The sequence below is a fragment of the Crotalus tigris genome, unplaced genomic scaffold, assembly GCF_016545835.1.
Source record: "Crotalus tigris isolate CLP2741 ecotype Arizona unplaced genomic scaffold, ASM1654583v1 scf7180000017568.12009008, whole genome shotgun sequence".
NCBI classification, from domain to species: Eukaryota; Metazoa; Chordata; class Lepidosauria; order Squamata; family Viperidae; genus Crotalus; species Crotalus tigris.
The window spans coordinates 10,477,714-10,498,260 of record NW_024096478.1 but is presented as its reverse complement, the minus strand read 5'-3'; the positions used below and the strand labels follow the sequence as shown (position 1 = coordinate 10,498,260).

The following is a 20,547-nucleotide window of genomic DNA, read 5'->3' as shown; positions in this document are numbered from 1 at the left end:
AGACATGAAATGATTTTATTCCTAAATGAGATATATAGAATTGGGAAAAAGAAGAATTCAAATTTTCTATGAAGGTAAATGTTGCAAAATAATGAAAATATATTTCAATGATATAAGTTCATTTATAGGAACATTTCCTTTTCTTGACCACAATCACATCTAGCCTTACCAATAATTTTAGAACTTTTTCACTGCAGATGCTATAGATCAAATTAATCTTCTGTACATCCGGAAAATTATCAAAACTCCCCCAAAATGATTCATACTGTTTAACAGTTCCTTTTCCAGAAGTTGGCAAAATGCTTCAATTAGTGCTGATTTATGGAAAAGGTTGCATTTAATTTTTTTTTTAAAAAAAAACTGTATATGAAAGAAAATAAAATTTTAATAGGCTGTGCAAAATTATGACTTCCAGATGATTTACTGTAATGGCTAAAAAGAACAAAAGATGGCATCTAGCAAAGGAATGAGCCAATTTCTCCAGTTAATCCAGCATAGGTTGACTGTTGTATATTTTGCTAATTATTACAGCTTATTTATAGACAGTTTCTAATTAATTTTAGAAAAGTCTCTTCCATTTTCATTATTTTTTTCCTCAGGGTAGTACAAAGATATGAATTATTGTATAGATTTGAAAATAACATGTAGTGCTTCAATTTAAGTGAGAAAATTAAATGCAGTTGCTTTCTTCTTCTCTTGTTTTAACACTTTGGCTACTTGAGTATTTACTAAAGGAGCCATAGTACTTGTTTCACGCATATCATAAAGTCATAATTGGTGAACTATGTGGACTGCAGATGATTTAATGTTATATGTGAATTGGATGGTAAACCTAGATAGCATATTAAAAAAGCAGAGACATTACTTTGCCAACAAAGATCTGTATACTGAAAGCTACATTGTTTTTTTTCAGTAATAATGTATAGCTGTGAGAGTTGAATTTCACAAATTGTTTGGATGTACCCCCTGTAGAATTAAATTCCGTATCATAAAATGTTTTTTGTTGTTGTTCAGTCACTAAGTCATGTCTATCTTTGCAACACCATGGACCATAGCACTCCAGGCTCCCTGTGCTCCACTCTTGGAGTTTGCTCAAATTCATGTTTATTGCATTGATTATACTACCTGACCATATCATCCTCTGCCATCCACCTTAGCTTTTGCCTTTAATTTTTCCCAGCATCAGTGAGTCTTCTCTTCTCTTCTCTTCTCTTCTCTTCTCTTCTCTTCTCTTCTCTTCTCTTCTCTTCTCTTCTCTTCTCTTCCCTTTCCTTCCCTTCCCTTCCCTTCCCTTCCCTTCTCGGTCAAAGTATTTGACCTTCAGCTTCCGTATCTGTCCTTCAAAAAGAGCAGTTAGGGTTGGTTTCTTTAGGATTGATTGATTTGATCTCCTTGCAGTCCAAGGGACTCTCTAGAGCAGGGGTGTCAAACTGCCGGCCTGCAGGCCGGTTGCATCATATGGAGGCCATGCCCACCCCAGCTCTGGCAATGCAAAAAAAGTTGCAACACGTTGCATCACGTAACGTCACATGACACGGCGAGTTTGACACCCATGCTCTAGAGCCTTCTCCAACATCCCAGTTCAAAAGCCTCAATTTGGCACTCAGCCTTCCTTATGGTCCAATTCTCACAGTCATACATTACTATTGAAAAAAACCACAGCTTTAATTATACAGACTTTTATCAGCAAAGTGATGTATCTGCTTTTTAATATGCTATCTAGAACCAAGTGTCTTTTAATTTCATGGCAGTGATCATCTGCAGTGATCTGGGAGCCCAAGAAAATAAAATATGTCACTGCTTCTATTTCTTCCCCCTTCTACTTGCGAGGAAGTGATGGGACCAAATGCCATGATCTTAGTTTTGTTTTTTGTTTTTTTAATGTTGAGTTTCAAGCCAACACAATGCAAAATCACTTTCATAAGATTGAGATATTTCCATTCCTCACAGTGTAACCTTATCCTAGAAATGTGAGAACAGAGAACAATGCTAAATTAAACAAAATGCAAGAATATTGGAGTCATTATCATATTTCTTCTTATAGAGTACTGTTTCTCACACTTGGCAATTTCTAGAGTTTGAAGTTCTTAAAGTTGCTGAGGCTATAAAACAGTGTTGTAGAGTTAAAAATGGAATAAGAAGTGATGGGACAAGAAAAAAATTGTAAAATATTGCAGACTACAGTAATCTTTTACTATACTGTTTCAAAATATAATAACAACACAGAAAATATGAAGAACTCACAAATTTAGAATGAAGTAGATTTGGTAGAATGAAGTAGATGCTTCACATGACCAGGTATTAGAGGTTAAAACTAAATATTATTAGTGGAATAATGGAACACTTTCCAAAGCCATGGTTGAAATAAGATTTCATTGGAGAATGTTTTTGTTCAGCCCTAGTAAAGCAACAATCTCAGAAGCTTCCAGGAGAGATATTGTGAATCTGGAGTTGATGATTATGGCAAAGACCAAGGAATCAGTGAATAGATTAATTCCTTGGAACCACTCTGGATAAAGAGAAGATGGGAGATTACCCATATACACTCCAGATAGCTGGTCCTCACAATGAGACCTCTGGGCAATGGTTTTCCATGGATTTAAGTGTTGGGAGATGACAGCATTGGCCTTCTTGCTTACAACTGCAACAGAGGGACTTCTGGTGGCGATGTGGTGGTGATATTGAGGCGTTGTAGAGGAAAGAGGACAGTCTCCATCCTCCAACTCTGATTCTTTCACAATTGAGGGCCCTTCGGGGGCGCAGAGAGCCTGGAGAACCACGCAAGATAAAGGGGGAAGCCTTGGGGGTAGCAAGGTGAAAGGCGATCACCTGCTACAATGAAAGGAAACCCCTTAAACCCAGCGTGAAAGTGTCTGCTATTGCAAGAAGGCAGACTCGAGACCATGACAGGTCACAGATGATGCAGAAGCAAGGATCTATTTAACAGACTGTGTCATTTGAAGTGAGTAAAAATATCCCAAAATAGCAATAGAAGAGCCTAAAAAGATTTACATGTCCGTGAGTTTTGGTGTGAGAAGGAAGCTCAATTTGTGAGAGAATCCTCAAAGTAAGCAGTGACCCAGTGGGAAGAGCTGTGAGTCAGCAAATTAAAATAACTAAAGGATTAACAGGAGCAAAACAAAGAACTTTGTGGCAAATGGTTTACGAGGAGAGGATTAACACACAGGGAAGGAAGCAGCTGGGATAAGATCGGGTGATAGTGGAAGTTGGAGAGAAACTGGTGGTCTAGAAGAGCAGCGAGAAAAGCAGGAAAACACAGTAGGAGCAGCATGTAGCAGAAGATTGGAGAAAGTGGAGATGTGGAGAAAAGTGGAGAAAGGCGGAGAGAGATCGGGACGTAGAGACGAGGAAGGAGCGGAAGGCAACAACTGCAACAAATTCAGAAATGTCACTTTTTCATCAATCTTTTACTGACTCTTAAGCTATTAGAGATGGTCAGAGTTAGTATGAAAACTTTGGGTGAGTGTACCTTTAATCCTAAATCAAAGAAATCTTTTAAGCTTTAAATCTAAAGTAAACAGAAAATAGCTAAATAAGATCTTGTTCTTAAATAGTTATACTTTCTAAGTGTCCTGATAAAATTGATAATTGAATATTGAAATAAGAGGTGCCATTAAAACACAAGCACCTATACATACTATTGCAGTGCAATCTCTGTCCCTAACACATTTGATTGTGGCAGACCAAGAGGTAAAGCTTGTTTCACAATACTTATTTTGTCTCTCTTGCCCCTTCTGTAGACACCCATAACATCATCTGAATTCAGGATAAAGGGTACATCTAGACAACACATTTAACTGTAAACAAATCACAGGTTGACCTCTTTCTAGTCACAAATGCTGGGAAGGAGAAAAAGTTAAGAGAAGACAAGTTATAGTTAAGTATGGGATGTTTATATTTATTATGTGCAATGGGTGAACCTAATTATGCTTTCACGGCTTTCATTTGAAGGAAGAGAAAAATATAAAGGTACAGAAAGTTCCATGAATATTCAGATATCTAGAAATCAAAACAGATATAATGATCATAAAATAAGACCTCTGGTATTAAAGTAAGCAATGAGTAATAGAAGGGACTTGATGACCACGTAAAACATAATTAATATCTGTACTATTTTTTTTATCATAATATTTTATTAGTTTTCTAGTTTTACAATTAAGTATTTAAAAAGCAACATAGTGATTGGGTTAATCAATAGTTCAGTAACATACATAAATCTTTAGTATAAATCTCAAGTTACAACATCAGATATTTCCTCTCTTTTTCCCTTAATATCTATTATCTCATATTAGGCTAATACAGTTCTTGTTGTTATCAACTAAGTAAAAACATCTTTGTTACAGTTATTAGTAATTTTTAGCTTATACATATCCTACTAGTGTTTGCATTTGCATCTGTACTATTTTTTTATAAGACATATAGAATATAGTTATCTAATAATTGAGATTAAGGAAAATGAGGAAGAATTTAACCCTCTTTCCTTACCGAGCAACTGGCCACTGTCTCTCACCTTCATATCATTCATTCCCATCCTTACTACTTGCATTATGAAGATGCTGTCCCCCATTGTCAATACTTTCTGATGCAAATACATTTGGTAGAAAAAGATTTTTACTTGGAGGTTTATAGCCCTGACCTCCATATGGCCCCTGTTTGCATTTGAGTTAACCTGTATACATCTTTTTTTCCCCTTCAGAATTGCTATGTTTGGGGAGAAATTCAAAGTGTGACTTTCATAAATTTCCTTAATGTGGCAACTGAAGAGTGTTTCTTTCTTGTGCTATTGTACAATTGCCTACTATAGACTTATTATAAAAAGTCTGAGTTTTATAAAACACTATTGTAGGGAAAAAAAACTATTGTGCACCCAGTTCTACAATTTTTTATCCTGGATGCCAGACACTTGGTGTCAAATGAACTGGAAGAGATGCACAATTATTCTTACATCACTGTGGCAATTTTCGGGGTCCCTCATGAGCCATCTAGAGAACAATCAGATTCTTAAAGATATGCTCATCTCATATTTTCATATGAAAAAATGTCAACAAACTAGAAATTTAGACAAAATTTGGCTAAAGCGGGGTTTGTAGAAGAGCAGAGGGAAAATAAAGGGAAGATATGACTTAGACTTTTTTAAATATTTAAAAAAAAAAAATTTCTAACTGCCTTAAAAAGCTTTCTTAAAGTCTTTCAGGGATTTTAAGGAGGGAAAAAAATGAAACATTGTACAATCCACCAAAATGGAATCAGTTGGTATATTATATATAAAAATTTCAGGAAATCATATAGATATACATGCATTTAATAACAATAACAACAACAATAATAATAGTTGGAAGGGACTTTGGAGGTCATCTAGTCTAGCCCCCTGCTCAGGCAGGAAACCCTATACCATTTCAGACAAATGGCTGTCCAGTCTCTTCTTAAAAACTTCCACTGTTGGAACATTCACCGCTTCTGGAGGCAGGTTGTTCCATTGGTTAATTGTTTTAACTGTCAGGAAGTTTCTCCTTAGTTCTAGGTTGCTTCTCTCCTTGATTAGTCTCCATCCACTGCTTCTTGTCCTGCCTTCCGGCGCTTTGGAGAATAGCTTTACTCCCTCTTCTTTGTGGCAGCCCCTGAGATATTGGAACACTGCTATCATGTCCTCCCCCATCCTTCTCTTCATTAAACTAGACATACCCAATTCCAGGAATTGTTCCTTATATGTTTTAGCCTCCAGTCCCCTGATCATCTTTGTTGCTCTTCTCTGCACTCTTTCTAGAGTCTCAACATCTTTTTTACATTGTGGTGACCTAAACTGAATGCAATATTCCAAGTGTGGCCTTACAAGGCATTGTAAAGTGATATTAAGGAAATTTAAGAAAATTACTCGCAGAATTTGTAGAAAAATCTATATTCAGAAGAAAACTATGTATGCTACAATACTTACATTCAAAGGTACATATTTTAAGAAAGTTGCACAGAGTAGTGTATATGTAAGGGAAAGAATCAGAAGTATCATCTCTCATTTAATACACTGATTTTGAGTAGTTTTCCAAGTTAATGATTCCCACAATGGATGAATGGCTGCAGAAGTTGATGGAATCAGCAGAGAAGGCTAAACTGACTGCTTTTATTAAAGACAAAAACACAACTACTTTTGTTTCTATTTGGAAGCCACTTCTGGAGCTACTTTGTGCTCAAGGTGGAAAAAAACGATTAGATAGATTTGTTGTTATAGAAATGGCTAGTGTACATTATTATGTAAAAGTAAAAAGTTGAGGTTTGATGTTATTATCTTATTCTACTGCACCAAAGGGAGAAGCCAATGCCTTTTCTTTCTTTTTCTTCATTTTCCTATACTTTTCCCTTCCCTTTCCCCTCCCCTATCTTTCCTACTATACTCTTTTGTATTTTAGTATCTTATAGTATTAATACATAAATAAATTATAAAAAAATAAAAAAGTGTTACTTCTCATTTAATATACTGATTTTCAGTAGTTTTCCAAGTTACTGTTCTGCCTTATACATTATGTATGGAAATTTTTGTTTGTGTTTCTTGAGAAAACATTTTTTAAAAAGGATATGGTTTATAAGCATTCCTATTCCAATGCTAGAATGTTCCAGATCAAGATGGGGGAAAGAGTGCATTTGGTTGCATATGAGAATATGTATATGAGTGGAATGGTAATCTGGTGAAATGGAGTGAATACAAGCTTTATAGTAAAGACAGGAAAGACCTCATGGGAAAGAGTTTGCTGTTCATGTCAAGGAAAATATAAAATCTAACATGGTAGAAACATTGGAAGACCAGATTCCTCTTAAAAAAATCACTATGTATGACTGGCAATATTTGGCCACAAATGTAAGATCTAAGGATATGCTCTTGCCTTCCTGATGAAAATATGGAGAACAAACTTGAGATTTTGAAAGAAATCAAGGAGACATGCAAAATAAAACTTTGTAATAGTTTATAATAGCTGATGACAACCGTGATTTCCAATCCGCAAGAAAAATAAACACTGACCATGCTATTACATTTAGCATACATGCAAATAGGAAACTGACACAAGGGATCCTTGGTGCTCTCTAAGCTTGGCTGTTTTCTTGCAGATGTTTCATTACCCACACTAGGTAATATCAACAGTGTTGGTATGGAGTGTTGTTGTTTTTTTCCTCAGCACTGATGATCTTACCTAGTTTGGGTAATGAAACGTCTGCAAGAAAACATCCAAGCTAAAGGAGTACCAAGGACCTCTCATTTCAACCCTAAATGCAAATAGTCTCCCCTATTCTGGTTTAACACAGTCACATTTGAACTATAAGTGGAGAAACTTCTAAAATATAAGGGAATTTATATAAAAGAAATTGAAAGTTAATAGGCTAAATCTCATGGTGGCTGATGATTATTTAAAAGCAAAGTAAGTGAAAGTCAGGTAAAATTTATTCCATAGTGAGTCAATAGGGTTAAAGAGTTATTAGGGATAAGATGAACAAAAATTGTGAGTCATCTACTAATTGCATGAACAAATAATACTAGAATAAGCACATCCTATGGACAGAAAGATTCTTCCTTTATGCATAACACACATTTCAGGATCCAACCCAGTGAAAGAGAAAACAAAAGCTGTTTGATGGAGGAAGGACAACCTTTGTATGAAAGTCCATGACCATACTGCAAAAATAGCTTCTGTCCCTGTTTCTCACAATATTTGAGCTGTTTATTTTTTTAATTTTTAATAATACTTTTGAGACTTTTATTTTATGCTAATTTAAGCTGCTTTCTGCAATCTCCAAATAGCTTTAGTTTGAACATAAGCCTTAACAAAATGGCATTTATAATCTTATGGAAACCCCCACCCTCACACTGGTGATGTTATATTTTTGGATAATGAAACATCTGCAAACAAACAATCAAGCTCAGAGAGCACCAACAATTCCAAAAATCTTAGAAATGTTTGTAATCTAAAATCTGATCTCTCAATATTGACCTTACTTTGTATAGCAATAGTAAGAAGCAACCACAATAACAATAAAAATGGGAATTTTCTTTCTATAGCAGTGTTGATCTTTTGCTGGATGTATTCCAGTACAGAATGAAAAATCATCTGTCAGAGGTGCTTCAGTGTGGATTCTTGCAATGAACAGAAGGTTATGCTTGATTATATAAAAGACGGTTTCAAACTCTGTAAAATTATAGAGCACTATCCATGTTTCAGACTAAAATAAAAATGAATATTTAAAAAATCTCTTATTTCATTGTCCTTAAAAGGGAATCCCAAAATACATTTTAATTTTGATGGGCCCAGAGAAAAGAAAATTAAAGGATCATTTCAGAAACATTTTGGCTGCTTCTTTTTCCTCAAAGAGTATATTTGAAAAGGTATCCATTTAGTTAAAGTTGTATTCATTTTAAATATACCCTGGACCTCTTTTTACCTTTTAAAAGATGCTTTTGTTTCACCATTCTTCAAGACTGAATGTTCTGTATGGCACTGTGATGTAAATGAGGAAATTTGGGGCCTTTTAGAGAACACTTTTTCGCTATAATTACTTTATAAAGACATATCTCTCTGTAACACAACTTTTTGTATTTCTGATGTGATTGGTCATACTGTAAATAAGAATGCATTTGGTTCTATTTGTCTTTATGTCTTAATCTGCTTTGTCACTTAAGAGGTCAAGCCACCAAAAGATTTAAGGCATTGTAGCTTTCTTTCATCAGAACTAAACTCCTTTCCCTGATGATGCTGATAGATTTGTATTGTATTGCTTCTTCTTCATATTGGAGAATATAAGATGATTGAAAACAGCAGCTGCTCTTACACTATACTCCTCTAAATGTTGTGTTTGTCTGAGTGTACTTGTTCTCTACTAAGTGAATGAAACCTGTGAATAATGCTTGTTCTGACATCATCTCTTACTCAAATTTACCATATAAATAAATGTAGTTTTGCCACAGGGCACAGTTTTATCTAGGGATCTCAGTCAATCTTTCTCACTCCTGCTTTGATACAAATGGGCATAATGGTTTAGATCCAGGTAAATGTATGTGCAGTTAATTAAAGTCCTTTAATTGTCTTAACAGCCATTGTAGAGCTCCACGCTTGCTGAATTTTCCTCCACCAGTTTTCAAGATTCTTTTCTCCTTAAACTCTGATAAGACAGTTCACCTTATAAGAAGGAACAAGTAGGAAGATTGGAGCAAGGGGGAAAGATGGCCCTTTATGCAAATATTTGTTTTGATGCAAAGGTGCTATTGCTAAGTACTGTTGCTATAACATTCTGGAGGTTGTTGACAAATTGAGAAACATTTCTCCAATTCAGATGCTATCAGATGCTATTCATCTGAAACTTCTTATGGAATTGTAAGTGTATGAAACAGTAGTTCCTCTCACAAAATTACATGATTTGATCCTTTGAGAAGTCTCTGTGCTGAAGTTTTTGGGAGGAAGTTCAGTGGAGACTCATAAAATTATAATTTGAACTTTTAACTTTCAACTTGCAAATTTAGTCCAGATAGATTTGCAATAGGTGTGATTAAAAATAAATTTAATTTGTTATTTGATTACCTACAGATCTTCCATTTGGGTTTTAAAGAGACCATTCAATATTTAATTATATACATTCACTTTTTTAAAATTATATCTAGGGGATGCATCTTCCTATTGCCATCTTCAGCTCCACAGGAGTACAAATCAATTTAACTATGAACACTTTCCTAAGCTGACATTTTCTGTCACTGATTGATTTATTAATTACAAAATGTATCTTCAAGTTTCTCAAACTAAACATATATCATTATAATTGCTAATGTTGTTTTTTTCCTAATTATTGCTCTCTATATAAATTACAAGTTAGTATAATGATTAAATGTACAATTAATATTTCACTTGTCTGCTATGCTTATTTTTTTCTTATATTGCCTTTAATTCATTTTTCAGACAGAAATAAAATAGGAGTGTATGAAGATAATAAAATTATCTAATTATTCATTTTGATTGGTAGAAAAGAGATTGTTAACACATTTTGTAAGCTTATTAACTTCTGTTTATTTTCCTCTAATACCTGTAAGATATGGTTTGTTTTATTTAGTATTCATTTGTTATGGAGTAACATTGCATTTTTAAACAATTTTGCACTTAGGAAGTTAATAGATTCAAACATCTTCAGTTTTAACCAGAATGCTAGATTGTGTGCCTATAAATGAGCTGTCTAAGGCTGTCTTGCTTATTCAGGATGCATCTTTAGAATAGCTACTTTAAGGTCCATTCATAGTTTGCATAAACATAGTTTGATTTGGATCACTGAAGGACCGTTAAACTTACAAGAATGGATTGAAACATACCGTTTGACCAGTTTGATACTGTCTTGTTTCTATATATTAGTGGACTGGCATGGAACTAATTCACAAATTGCTAAACTTCTTACCTCTTTAGTAACTTTGTAATGTGTTTAAGGAAGAGGTGGCGCAGCAGTTAGAGTACAGTACTGCAGGCCACTTTAGCTGACTGTGTTCAGCAGGTCAGCAGTTCAAATCTCACCGGCTCAAGGTTGAGTCAGCCTTCCATCCTTCCGGGGTAGGTAAAATGAGGACCCAGATTGTTGGGGGCAATGTAAATATATATATATATATACATTGCTTACTGGTGTACACCGCTTAGAGAGTGCTTTCACTTAAAGTGGTATATAAGTCTCATAAATAAATAAACAAATAAATAAATAATACAAGGAGGAAATGATTACATAACAAATTATACGATAACTATTGATTTTAAGGATCATATTTGCAAATGCTGAAATTGATCTATTTCTTTTCAAATGTAGTCCTAAATCTAGTAGGACTGGTAAGTAGAATGGAGTTTTAAGCTAAAAGTTTAGGATTTGTTGCTTTTTTAAAAGATTGGATAATTCAGAGATATTTCTTGTTTCTCTTTTTCCCGTCTAGGGCCTTCAAATCATCACAGTCAGTCAACTCTGAGACCACCTCTTCCACCACCTCACAATCATACTCTATCCCATCACCATTCTTCTGCCAACTCCCTCAACAGGAATTCCTTAACAAATCGGCGGAACCAGATCCATGCGCCAGCTCCTGCACCAAATGATTTAGCCACCACTCCTGAATCTGTTCAATTACAGGATAGCTGGGTGCTGAATAGCAACGTGCCACTTGAGACCAGGTAGACAATTGTTGATATTTGCAGAATGATTTTAATAGCATTCTATTTTTAAAAAAAGAATGGCTTTTTAAAGTCGTTCACAAGATTAGTTTGTTGAGATTTCTAGAGAGGGGAAACCATTCTTTGGACAGCATGCTCACATAAGTCATTTTTTTATATTACTTACTAATTTATTTGATTTGTATAGAGACCTACCTCACATAAATGATTCTTGATAGCTTACAATAAAATAGATTTTTAAAAAACCTAAAATTGTATGTTAAGATACTTAATATAAAATAAAACCACTTAGCAGTTGAGTTTCATAAATATCTCTCAATAAAGCCAAGTGACAGACTCTATTATGCTCCTGGGTTGCAGGCCTAGTCACACAACTAAGTTTTTAGGGCCTTGCAAAGGGCCAGCAGGGTCAGGACTAACTTAATCTCAGGTGAAATTAATTCCATAGCATGAAATTAATTCCACAACAGAAAATACCCTCTTCCTATAGCCACATTATATTTAATTATGTCTAGTCCTTCATGAAGGGCCAGGTGCTAAGGATCTGGATGTTAATATCTAATGATTTCAATAAAAGAATTTTAAGCAAGTTCATTATCACCAAGAGGTCTTTGCCAGGACATTCACCTTGTTTGAAGCAAACTGATAAAAAGCCTACCCTGATAAATAATAATGTTACACAAAAGCAATATAATGTAATGTAACCAAAACCCTAATTTTAATCTGTAGATTTATTTAATGAATATTGATCAGCTCAACTTATTCTTGTTGGATACATATGTATTTGTCAGACATATTTTGCATACCTAACAAATAAAATTCATGTCACATATTCTACTCCAAAGCACAGGAAGGTGTTACAAGGGTATACTGACTAAGTGTTACTAATACATTATTTATTACTTCAGAAAGAGGCAAATGCATAGTCTAATTTGAAAGTAAATATTTTGGAAAGCTGTAAAAACAATCACTGATTCAAGACAGACCAAAGTATAATTTTCATTTATACTTCAGCCAATATGCAGTCTTATTTAAATCCCCCTTGTAGACTGTCAATTTGATTCCTGCAGGGCAAATGCTAATGACTCAAAAAGTTCTGTGTTTGTTGACTGTGACAGAAGGGGAAAAAAACTTTTTAAAGATTATTTTAAAATACTGTTAATAATTTTTGTGTTTTGCTACTTCTTAAATTTCAGAGTATTTGCATCAAATGCATCAAATATATGGATGCATTACAATACAACAATCTAAAAAGATTTGTATTGTAATACCTCTACATTTTTTTGTGGAATGAGTTTGTAAATGCAGACTAAAAATTCCTAGACAGTTGCTAACTTCTCTTATCACTCCTTCTAGCTCTCTTGTGTTGCCTTCTCACATTCCTAGTAATACATTTTTGTTTTCCAATAGCTGTCCGTACATATCCTAGATCCTAGGGTAAATTTGTTTATTAGACTGCCATGATTTTTGAAGCCGTCATGTAAAACATATATGAGGTTTTACATGATGCCTTCAAAAATATGGCAGTCTAATTTTTATTTGGCATCATTTTCATTGTGTGAAAATATGGTCTGAACAAGCTAGAATAATAAATATGGCTTCTGATGTAACAAAAAAAGTCTGCACTTGACACATTAAGGTCTATATGTATTGTAAGAAAGAAGGAAGTCTATGATGTAGCATGAATAGGCTTACAATACTTACAACCTACATAGATTTGGCATGTCTAAGGCAAGAATCAAAGTCTCAGGCAACCTGAAGCTACTAAGTTCTCCATTCCTATCTGTGTGATTCAGGTTTTTTTTACCATGGTAATTCTGAGGCCCATCCAGTGATGATAGACCAACAGCATAGGCTTCTCTTTGTCTCTCCAAATTGGGATAGAACTCTGAAAGCACACCCTGACATACATGGAGATCCCCTTTTGGAAAATAAGGCAGAACAATCTACTGTATACAGTATATGGACATAATATATATTACAGAGTATAAGCATTGGCATTTCTATGAGGGGGAGCAAACCCACATCACTCATGGGCTAAAATATCTTCTTAGCCCTGTAATTAGTGCTCACTTAAATATGTAATCATTAAGATTCAGAAAAACAACTGGAAAAGCTGAGGATGGAAGTGACTAAAGTCATTTATAAGCTCTTTGACCAGACAAGAGGGGGAACATGCATGCCTTTTTAATTATGTCCCAAAGGTGCTTTTTCAGGAGACAACTGGACTTTATTGTTTGTTTTTTTAAATGTTTTTCTTCTCATTCAAGAAGCTTCTTCAGCTCTGACTGGATGTTGGGGAATGGAAGAATTTATATTCCTTGCAGACAGTTGGTCTTTGCATTTTTTTTAGAGAGTCATTGAGGCGAGTTGGAGGTTTATCTGTATCCTCAGGGTCACCTGAGTAGTGCAATTGTATGTGAAGCCTTCTTGGCTACAGGATGTTTTCTGCCCTTTGTCCCTTCACTGTTGTAGATAGGTGCAGGCTGTTGGGGATGAGTCTTTGTTGTCTGCATCTCAAACTGAAGTGCAAATGGTTCATGTAGTCTGCAGTGTTTTCTGGAAATCCGTTCATACTCCTGCACCATTCGAAGGATGTTCATCCCAAAGTGCATAGCTAAATGTCTATGGCGATTCTCAGTCATCCAGGTCATGGTTGTCCCAAAAGTGCTTTTTTCAGAAGGCAACTGGACTTTCTTGTTTTTCTTTGAAAACTTTTTAATTATGTTTTCTGTTGGCTCCACCTCCAAAACCAAAACATTACAGATAATCACCCAGAATTAAGTCCAACGGCACTATTGGAAGAGATAATCTGGATCTCTTTAATCCATATGGTAACACAAATAGTGTTTCAGGTCAACAGGATTCAAGGCTTATGCAGTTGGTCACAAGAGATATGTGGACAGTGCCAAATCTAAACAAAACAGCAAATGGCAATGTGTAGAGTGGAATTTGTTCCATGTGTAAATGCTAAGAAAAATAAATAAAATATTTATGTAGTCAGCTTCACCTTGCTGTGGGTGGGTGCGTTGGTCTTTGACCAGGTTTTGTTCAGGGTGCATCTGATGAATATTATGGACAAATTAGTAAATCTGCCACTACTGCTGTGACTTATACTAGAAAAAAATATCAAAAAGTTTAATCATAACTTCTCATTATTTTCTTTCACTCCTGATATGTATATACCTAACACCATAGATAAACATTTAAGAATATAGATTTGGCAAATAAAAGAAATCAAAATGAGAACATAGGTACCTGCCTATACAGAATTTAGTTATAGTCTAAGCTAGTGTTATCAACACTGGTTTGTACTCTCTCCAAAGCTTTCAGATCATTTTTTTCTAGTTTACCCATTCAGAAATGTTGAATATTAAATATGTATCCTGTTACTTTTAGAACTTCAGGAGATTTTATCTTCATCACTTCAGTGCTGTTGAGTAGATTTGAGACTGGTTCATGAAGATCTTTGAAAATTGAGAATAGGATCCAAAAGGCAGTGAAAGCAAAATGAAAATAGAACGGAAAAAAAAAGATTTATAGTAACAGAAAATCAGCTCTGCTACATAATTTTCCTAAGCATATTTCTTTGACTCAAGAAGGTTGTAAGAGATAAGAATGTTTTGGCCAGTTGCCCAGACCTTGTTCATTGCTGCTGCCAAATTTGTTGAGAATAAGTCAGCGATGATGTGTTGCTTAATCTTGGATAGTATGGTGAATCTAGCATTTATTGCTGAGAATTGCATTGATGAAAATACTGATTTGTTTGGACACACTGAATCTTTGAAGTTTCTCATTTCCTAAACTAGATGGCAAAAGGCTATAAAGCACTTAGCTATTTCAGAATTGTATGGATTTTTACTTATGTATAGGCACAGACTAGCTGTCTCTAAGATTTGGTATGAAACTGAGGATTAAGTTAATATGTTTTCCTTAAAGCATGTTCTTGAATTTTCCTTGATCATAACTACAGAATCTTTGAAGTTTTTAAATATTTAGGTGTAAAGGTCTAAAGGTATAATCACAACTTAATTTTGCTCAGAAATCAATTTAACTTCTTAGTCAGCCTTTAATCCCAAATTAAAAGAATTACAGTTGGAATAAGAAATCAGTGGCAGAATTTATGTGGGAAGGATTGAAATAGCCTTTCTTTAATTAAAAAAAGTAGTAGCTTTATTATATAAAGCTGCACCTTTTATACGCTTATTATTTATTTATTCATTCATTCATTTATCAAATTTAAAAACTGCCCATCTCTCTCACAGGTGGACATTGGACAGTATGCTCATAAAATATTAAAACCTAAAAAAGTGAAAAAGTGAAAGTGAATTAAAAGATGGGGGAGAGCTTTAGGCCAGGAGGGTGGGGGCCTGCTTCACCTCCCAGGGAGGGGGGGGGAATATTCCAGAGCAGGGGCAATTGCAGAGAAAACTCTCTTCCTGGACTCCTCCAACTGGAATTGTTTAACAGACGGTGTCCGTAACATATCCCTTCCTGACTGGGACAATGGGACAATGAAGGGAAGGAGAAAATGAATTTATTCACTGCTGCTTTCTAGTTTAGTGGTTCTTAACCTGGGCAATATTTCCCCCCAGGGGGCGATTTCATTTTTCAGGGGGTGATGGAATGAAAAAGGGCGATGCGGAGGCGAAGGAACGAAAAGGGGGCGATATGGGGGCATTGGAGCGAGAAGTTTTGGGGACACTTTTGAAACTTTTTCGTGCAGTGAATCGCTGTATATCTGTCGTACAAAAACATCAGATCGCTGACTATTAGTCGATTGAATTGTGTTTTCAAATGTTCCTCCAGCTAGCTTCAGTACAGAACGCCATACATATGTGAAGACGCATCGCTTATCTTCATTCGCGTTGCGCAGCAGCCTCTACCCATACAGTGGCGCGCCATTGGCCAGAATATGGGCCAATGGGAAAAAGACTGGAAATAAATTATTTGCATCGATATGTCCTGATGACAATTTTAAAGAAAACAAAAAAGGTGTTTGCATATATTGAAGAATTATTTCCTATGTTATAATTGAGAGGTTATGTTGGGGGAGGGGGGCGATGACAACTTCCTCATTGGCTCAAGGGGGCGATTTGTTCAAAAAGGTTAAGAACCACTGTTCTAGTTAACTTCCTACAGGCAGCAAAAGGAAGTTCTCCCTGTATTGTAATGATGCTCTGTATACACTATGATCTTGGTTCAAAAAGTATTGATACTCATGCCTTTGCCAAGTAAAAAAATTGCCTTTTGATGTGGATCCTTGTTTATTTTTCAGTTCTTCCTTTCTCTCTCCGCCCATACTTCCTGAATTTGTCACTTACTCATATCTGCTGAATGGCAAATGTCCATCCTTTCTTTTTTCAAAGTTTGAAATGAAATTGGATATAAATAGAATGATCACTTTTATGAAAATAGCAGAACTCTTTCTCACAGAACAATAAATTTAATAATAACCAAAAAACATAGGTAAGAAAACATTTTCACTGTGTTGTTCAGGTTTTGTGAATGTCATCCCAGACAGATTTTTCCTCCCATTTTTTCTAAGAATAATTTTAAAAAAAAGATATACCTCTTTAGCAAATGTCATTAAACTTTAAGAAATTTAACCTTTGTTTTCTATGAATCACTAAACTTATATTAGCCAATTATTGATCCATAATTTCTCTCCTATTTTGGGGACAATTTTAATCTATATGTTTTTATCAGAGAAGCAGAGAAACAACTGAACCCTTTCATCTGAAATTTTGCTTTATGGCTTTAACTTATTGAATTGACATTCTGTTCCCAGCTGACCATAATGTTTCACGTTGCACTGCACTTTAATTTAGCAGTTTCTTTAGCCTTCCTTGAAATGTGGCAGCTTATTAATCTCAATACTGGGGCTTCTTCACATATACAACCTACTTACAAAATATGCTGCCCATTTATTACAAAAAAGACTTTTTCTATTTTGATTATGTTCTGCACATCTTTTCTCCCCTTGTTAACAAAGAATAATTCAATTGTACAGTATGTAACTTCTCCCCAGATATTTAGAGTTAGAAGTTTTAAACTCTTCAGTGTTATCTTAGTAATGAGATATGTACTTCCCCCTAGGTAGTGCAAAACGATAACATAAGCAAACAGGATTTCTCAACCACCATGTATTTTTTTTTGATTTTTGCAAATCCTTTGCAACTTTGTTAGAATTCCTTGGAAAAATAAAACTTGTTCTTACGGGAGAGAAATTATATTATGAATAAAGTGATGCGAATATGTCAAGACCACTTCCATTATTTCAATGGTTTCTTGCTGCAGTTTTAATATTAGGCACAAAACTCTGTTATACAGCATGTTATGTGGAGGTAATATGAGCAGCTAAACTGAGTCAGCAGTTGCTTAAAGAGGGTATAACACAGGACCTTTTTTCTCATAGAACGCCCAGAACCGAGTTCCGGCACCTTTTTTGGATGAAACCTTGTAGGGTAGGCAAGATGGGTTGTATGACGTGTGTGAGTTCTAGCACCTTTTTTTTTTTTTTTTTTTTAGAAAAAAAGCACTGGTATAACATATGTATTATACAAATGCAGAAGAGAGCTAAGAGATAGCAGGAAAACAAGTACTTAGGGCAACTTTAGAAAAGCATACTCCTTCATACCACCAACCTCTGGAGGCCCCTCAAGAGATGAACAGATGCAAGATAGGTAGGTTGGGTAAGCTACTCCTCCCCCAGTTTTGATTAACTGTCTCATATAAGGTCACTCCAATTTGGGAAATAAAATTATTTAAAACATTCATACATATTCCAAAGCAAGCAAGCAACACCGACAGGCTCATAGCTATGTTTGTATTTGATGGACTTTGTGTGTTGTTAGTTGTTCTGTTTTGGATCTTGGTCTGCCTAATTGTATGCCATTGGTTCACAAGAGGGGAATGTTTACTTCAGAACAGCAGCAGATCAATTCTGTGGTGGGAATGCAACAGATCTATCCTTTATTAGTTGCTTGTTAGTTTGAAACAGGTTTTTCTTTTGCAAGAATCTCTCACCTTTTCCAGTTTGCTTCTCTCAGTTTGCAGGAGTTCAAATTATTAAGGCGCATGTTGAACAGCCCAATATTCGGTATTTAACTTAAGTAATATAATTTGAGATAGAGTAGAGAAAGCAGTTGTCCGTTTAAAGACATCAATACTTTTGATAGAGTTTTCATGAAAGCTATAATGATGGCACTATATTTTCCATGCAAGTTTACATCATTGCCTTCAGTATATTAAGCTCTTTTGTTATGGAAACTACAGATGGATCATTTCAAAATGCCAATCAAAAGCATAATGGCTTATAAATTAGGGTAACCCAAAAAGCTATTATATATTTTCTTTGAAATAGAATTTGTCAGAAATTGCACAATGTCCTAATGCCAGTTCTGAAGTCTGTGTGGTGTTATTTATATTAGTATAAATTAAATCTGCATTACTGTAATTAGCAATTCTTTAGTCTGTATGGAAAGAAAAGAAGTTTAAATAGCAAGATAAATTAGGGCTATTCTTGAATGCTTCAAGAATATTTTTTTCCTTTCATTTACCAGCAAGCAATAATTTGAGCATTTTAAAAATATTTGTTACTTAATGCAATGGATTTCAGACTATTGCCAGATTCTTAGGTTTAGGCTTCCACAGAATTTATAAAGATATGAACTTTCACCAAGAAATGTTAGATTTCCCAGACAAATCATATACAAGGAGGATTAGCAGAATATATAATTGAGACAGTCATTCTTTATCAACCTAAAATACATTACAGAAGACCTGTTAAGATATAAAGTAGAATGCACCAACAACGTAATGAATAAAATGTATAATGTTGATAAGATGGGAACTTCATGGGCCAATTTAGGACAAAGCTTTTTTAAAAAGTTGGGTTATAAGTGGCAGCAATATAATTATATACATGGTTAGACAATACAGTGCCTGAACATACAGTAGCTAAACATCTTTTGGTGTTTACCAGGTTCCATTCTCCCACTGTATTTTAAATTTTTAATAAAAAAAACAGGAAAGTAAGCATGCTGCATAACATATCAAATCCTTAGGCTTTTTTAAGAAATGAAAAATGGGTTGCTACAACTTAGTCCTTGTTTAGAACTATGCCAGCATTTGTCCAGAAACAATAGAAAGGTAAGCAAATGAGATTATAAACATTGTGGGGGCCAGAGAGGAAAGCAGAAAAATACTGACCAATTTGTCTTCAGGTAAATGAAAATGTTTGACTCAACATGGCCACAGTTACAACCCTTTTATTAATAGGCAATTCCCATGGCAACTATTGTATGAGAGTGCTTGTGTGTGCAAATTTGAAAGGTGCCTATAAATCCAAAAAAGCTGTTTTTTTAAAATCCTCTAGTAAGGTGGGAAATGTTGCTGCCCTCAAGAACATGCTAAACATCAATTCTCATTTTTCAGTATAGAGCTGGACTTTCAAAAGTGCGTCATAAAGCAGATTATAAAGTCCCCTGAACAAATTCAGAAGCCATAGGATTTGAGGATAGACTCTATTGTACATTAATAAGCATCTGAAAAACATGAAACAAAGCTTTGAAATGTACAAAATTTTCAAATTATAAAGTTCTTCAAATATCGTCTCAGGGACCAATGTATTATTAAGAGCTCTGGAAACGAGAGTAATTACCATGGTGGTAAATTCTGTTGAAATGAAAATGTTCATGATAACATTTGGAGCTAAGAACTCCAAAGCCATCTTTGTTAGCTTCATGAATGGACGTCAGTATGGCAGATGTAATTCAATGTAAGCAAGTTAAAAGTTAAGCCTATTTCTGGCACTATAAACCTCACATATACTTTAATGCAATCTGAGCTGGTAGTGATTGATAAATGGAAAGGACAAATGGTTTCAATGAAATGGGTGCTTGTTGTTAAAAAAGGGAGGAACATTATTAAAGTAGGTGAAATGCAAGCAATTAAAATAAATTATTCCATGCTTTAGATCATTGGGAATGAAACTGAAAAATCTGTAATTATCCATTTATATTTAATAATGCACAGGTGAGGTTGCACATTTGCTAAAAAAGGAAGGAAGGAAGGAAGGAAGGAAAATTTTTGAGGATTTCTTGAAGACTAGTCTTCAAGCCTTGAAAAACTAGAGCTCATCCTAGGGATCTTCTCATTTTTTTTTTCCTTTCTTGTCCAGTTACCTCTTTCTCTAGCCTCATTTTCATCAAAAAAAAAAAAAAAAAAAAAAATTCTCCTTCTTGTTCCTTCTCATGTGGTTGCCCTACTGTTTCATTCTATGTTTCATACTGATAAAATATACTGTAGAGCTGAAAAAGACAAAAAAAAAAAAAAAAATGGTGGGGACAATCACTTT

The 20,547-nt window shown here is 34.7% G+C and overlaps 1 protein-coding gene across 6 annotated transcripts in view; it reads left to right on the top strand.

The window, feature by feature from the left end:
• Positions 1-20,547, top strand: part of TENM2 (teneurin transmembrane protein 2) — an 869,909-nt gene that overhangs the window by 566,838 nt on the left and 282,524 nt on the right. For 5 of the 6 annotated variants that reach the window (XM_039353403.1, XM_039353419.1, XM_039353411.1 and 2 more), the window contains one exon: positions 10,952-11,186. In XM_039353403.1, the coding sequence (XP_039209337.1) occupies positions 10,952-11,186 (235 nt within the window). Of the gene's footprint in view, positions 1-3,129; positions 3,481-10,951; positions 11,187-20,547 lie in introns of those variants that run through there. The other variant, XM_039353447.1, reaches the window with a different exon arrangement.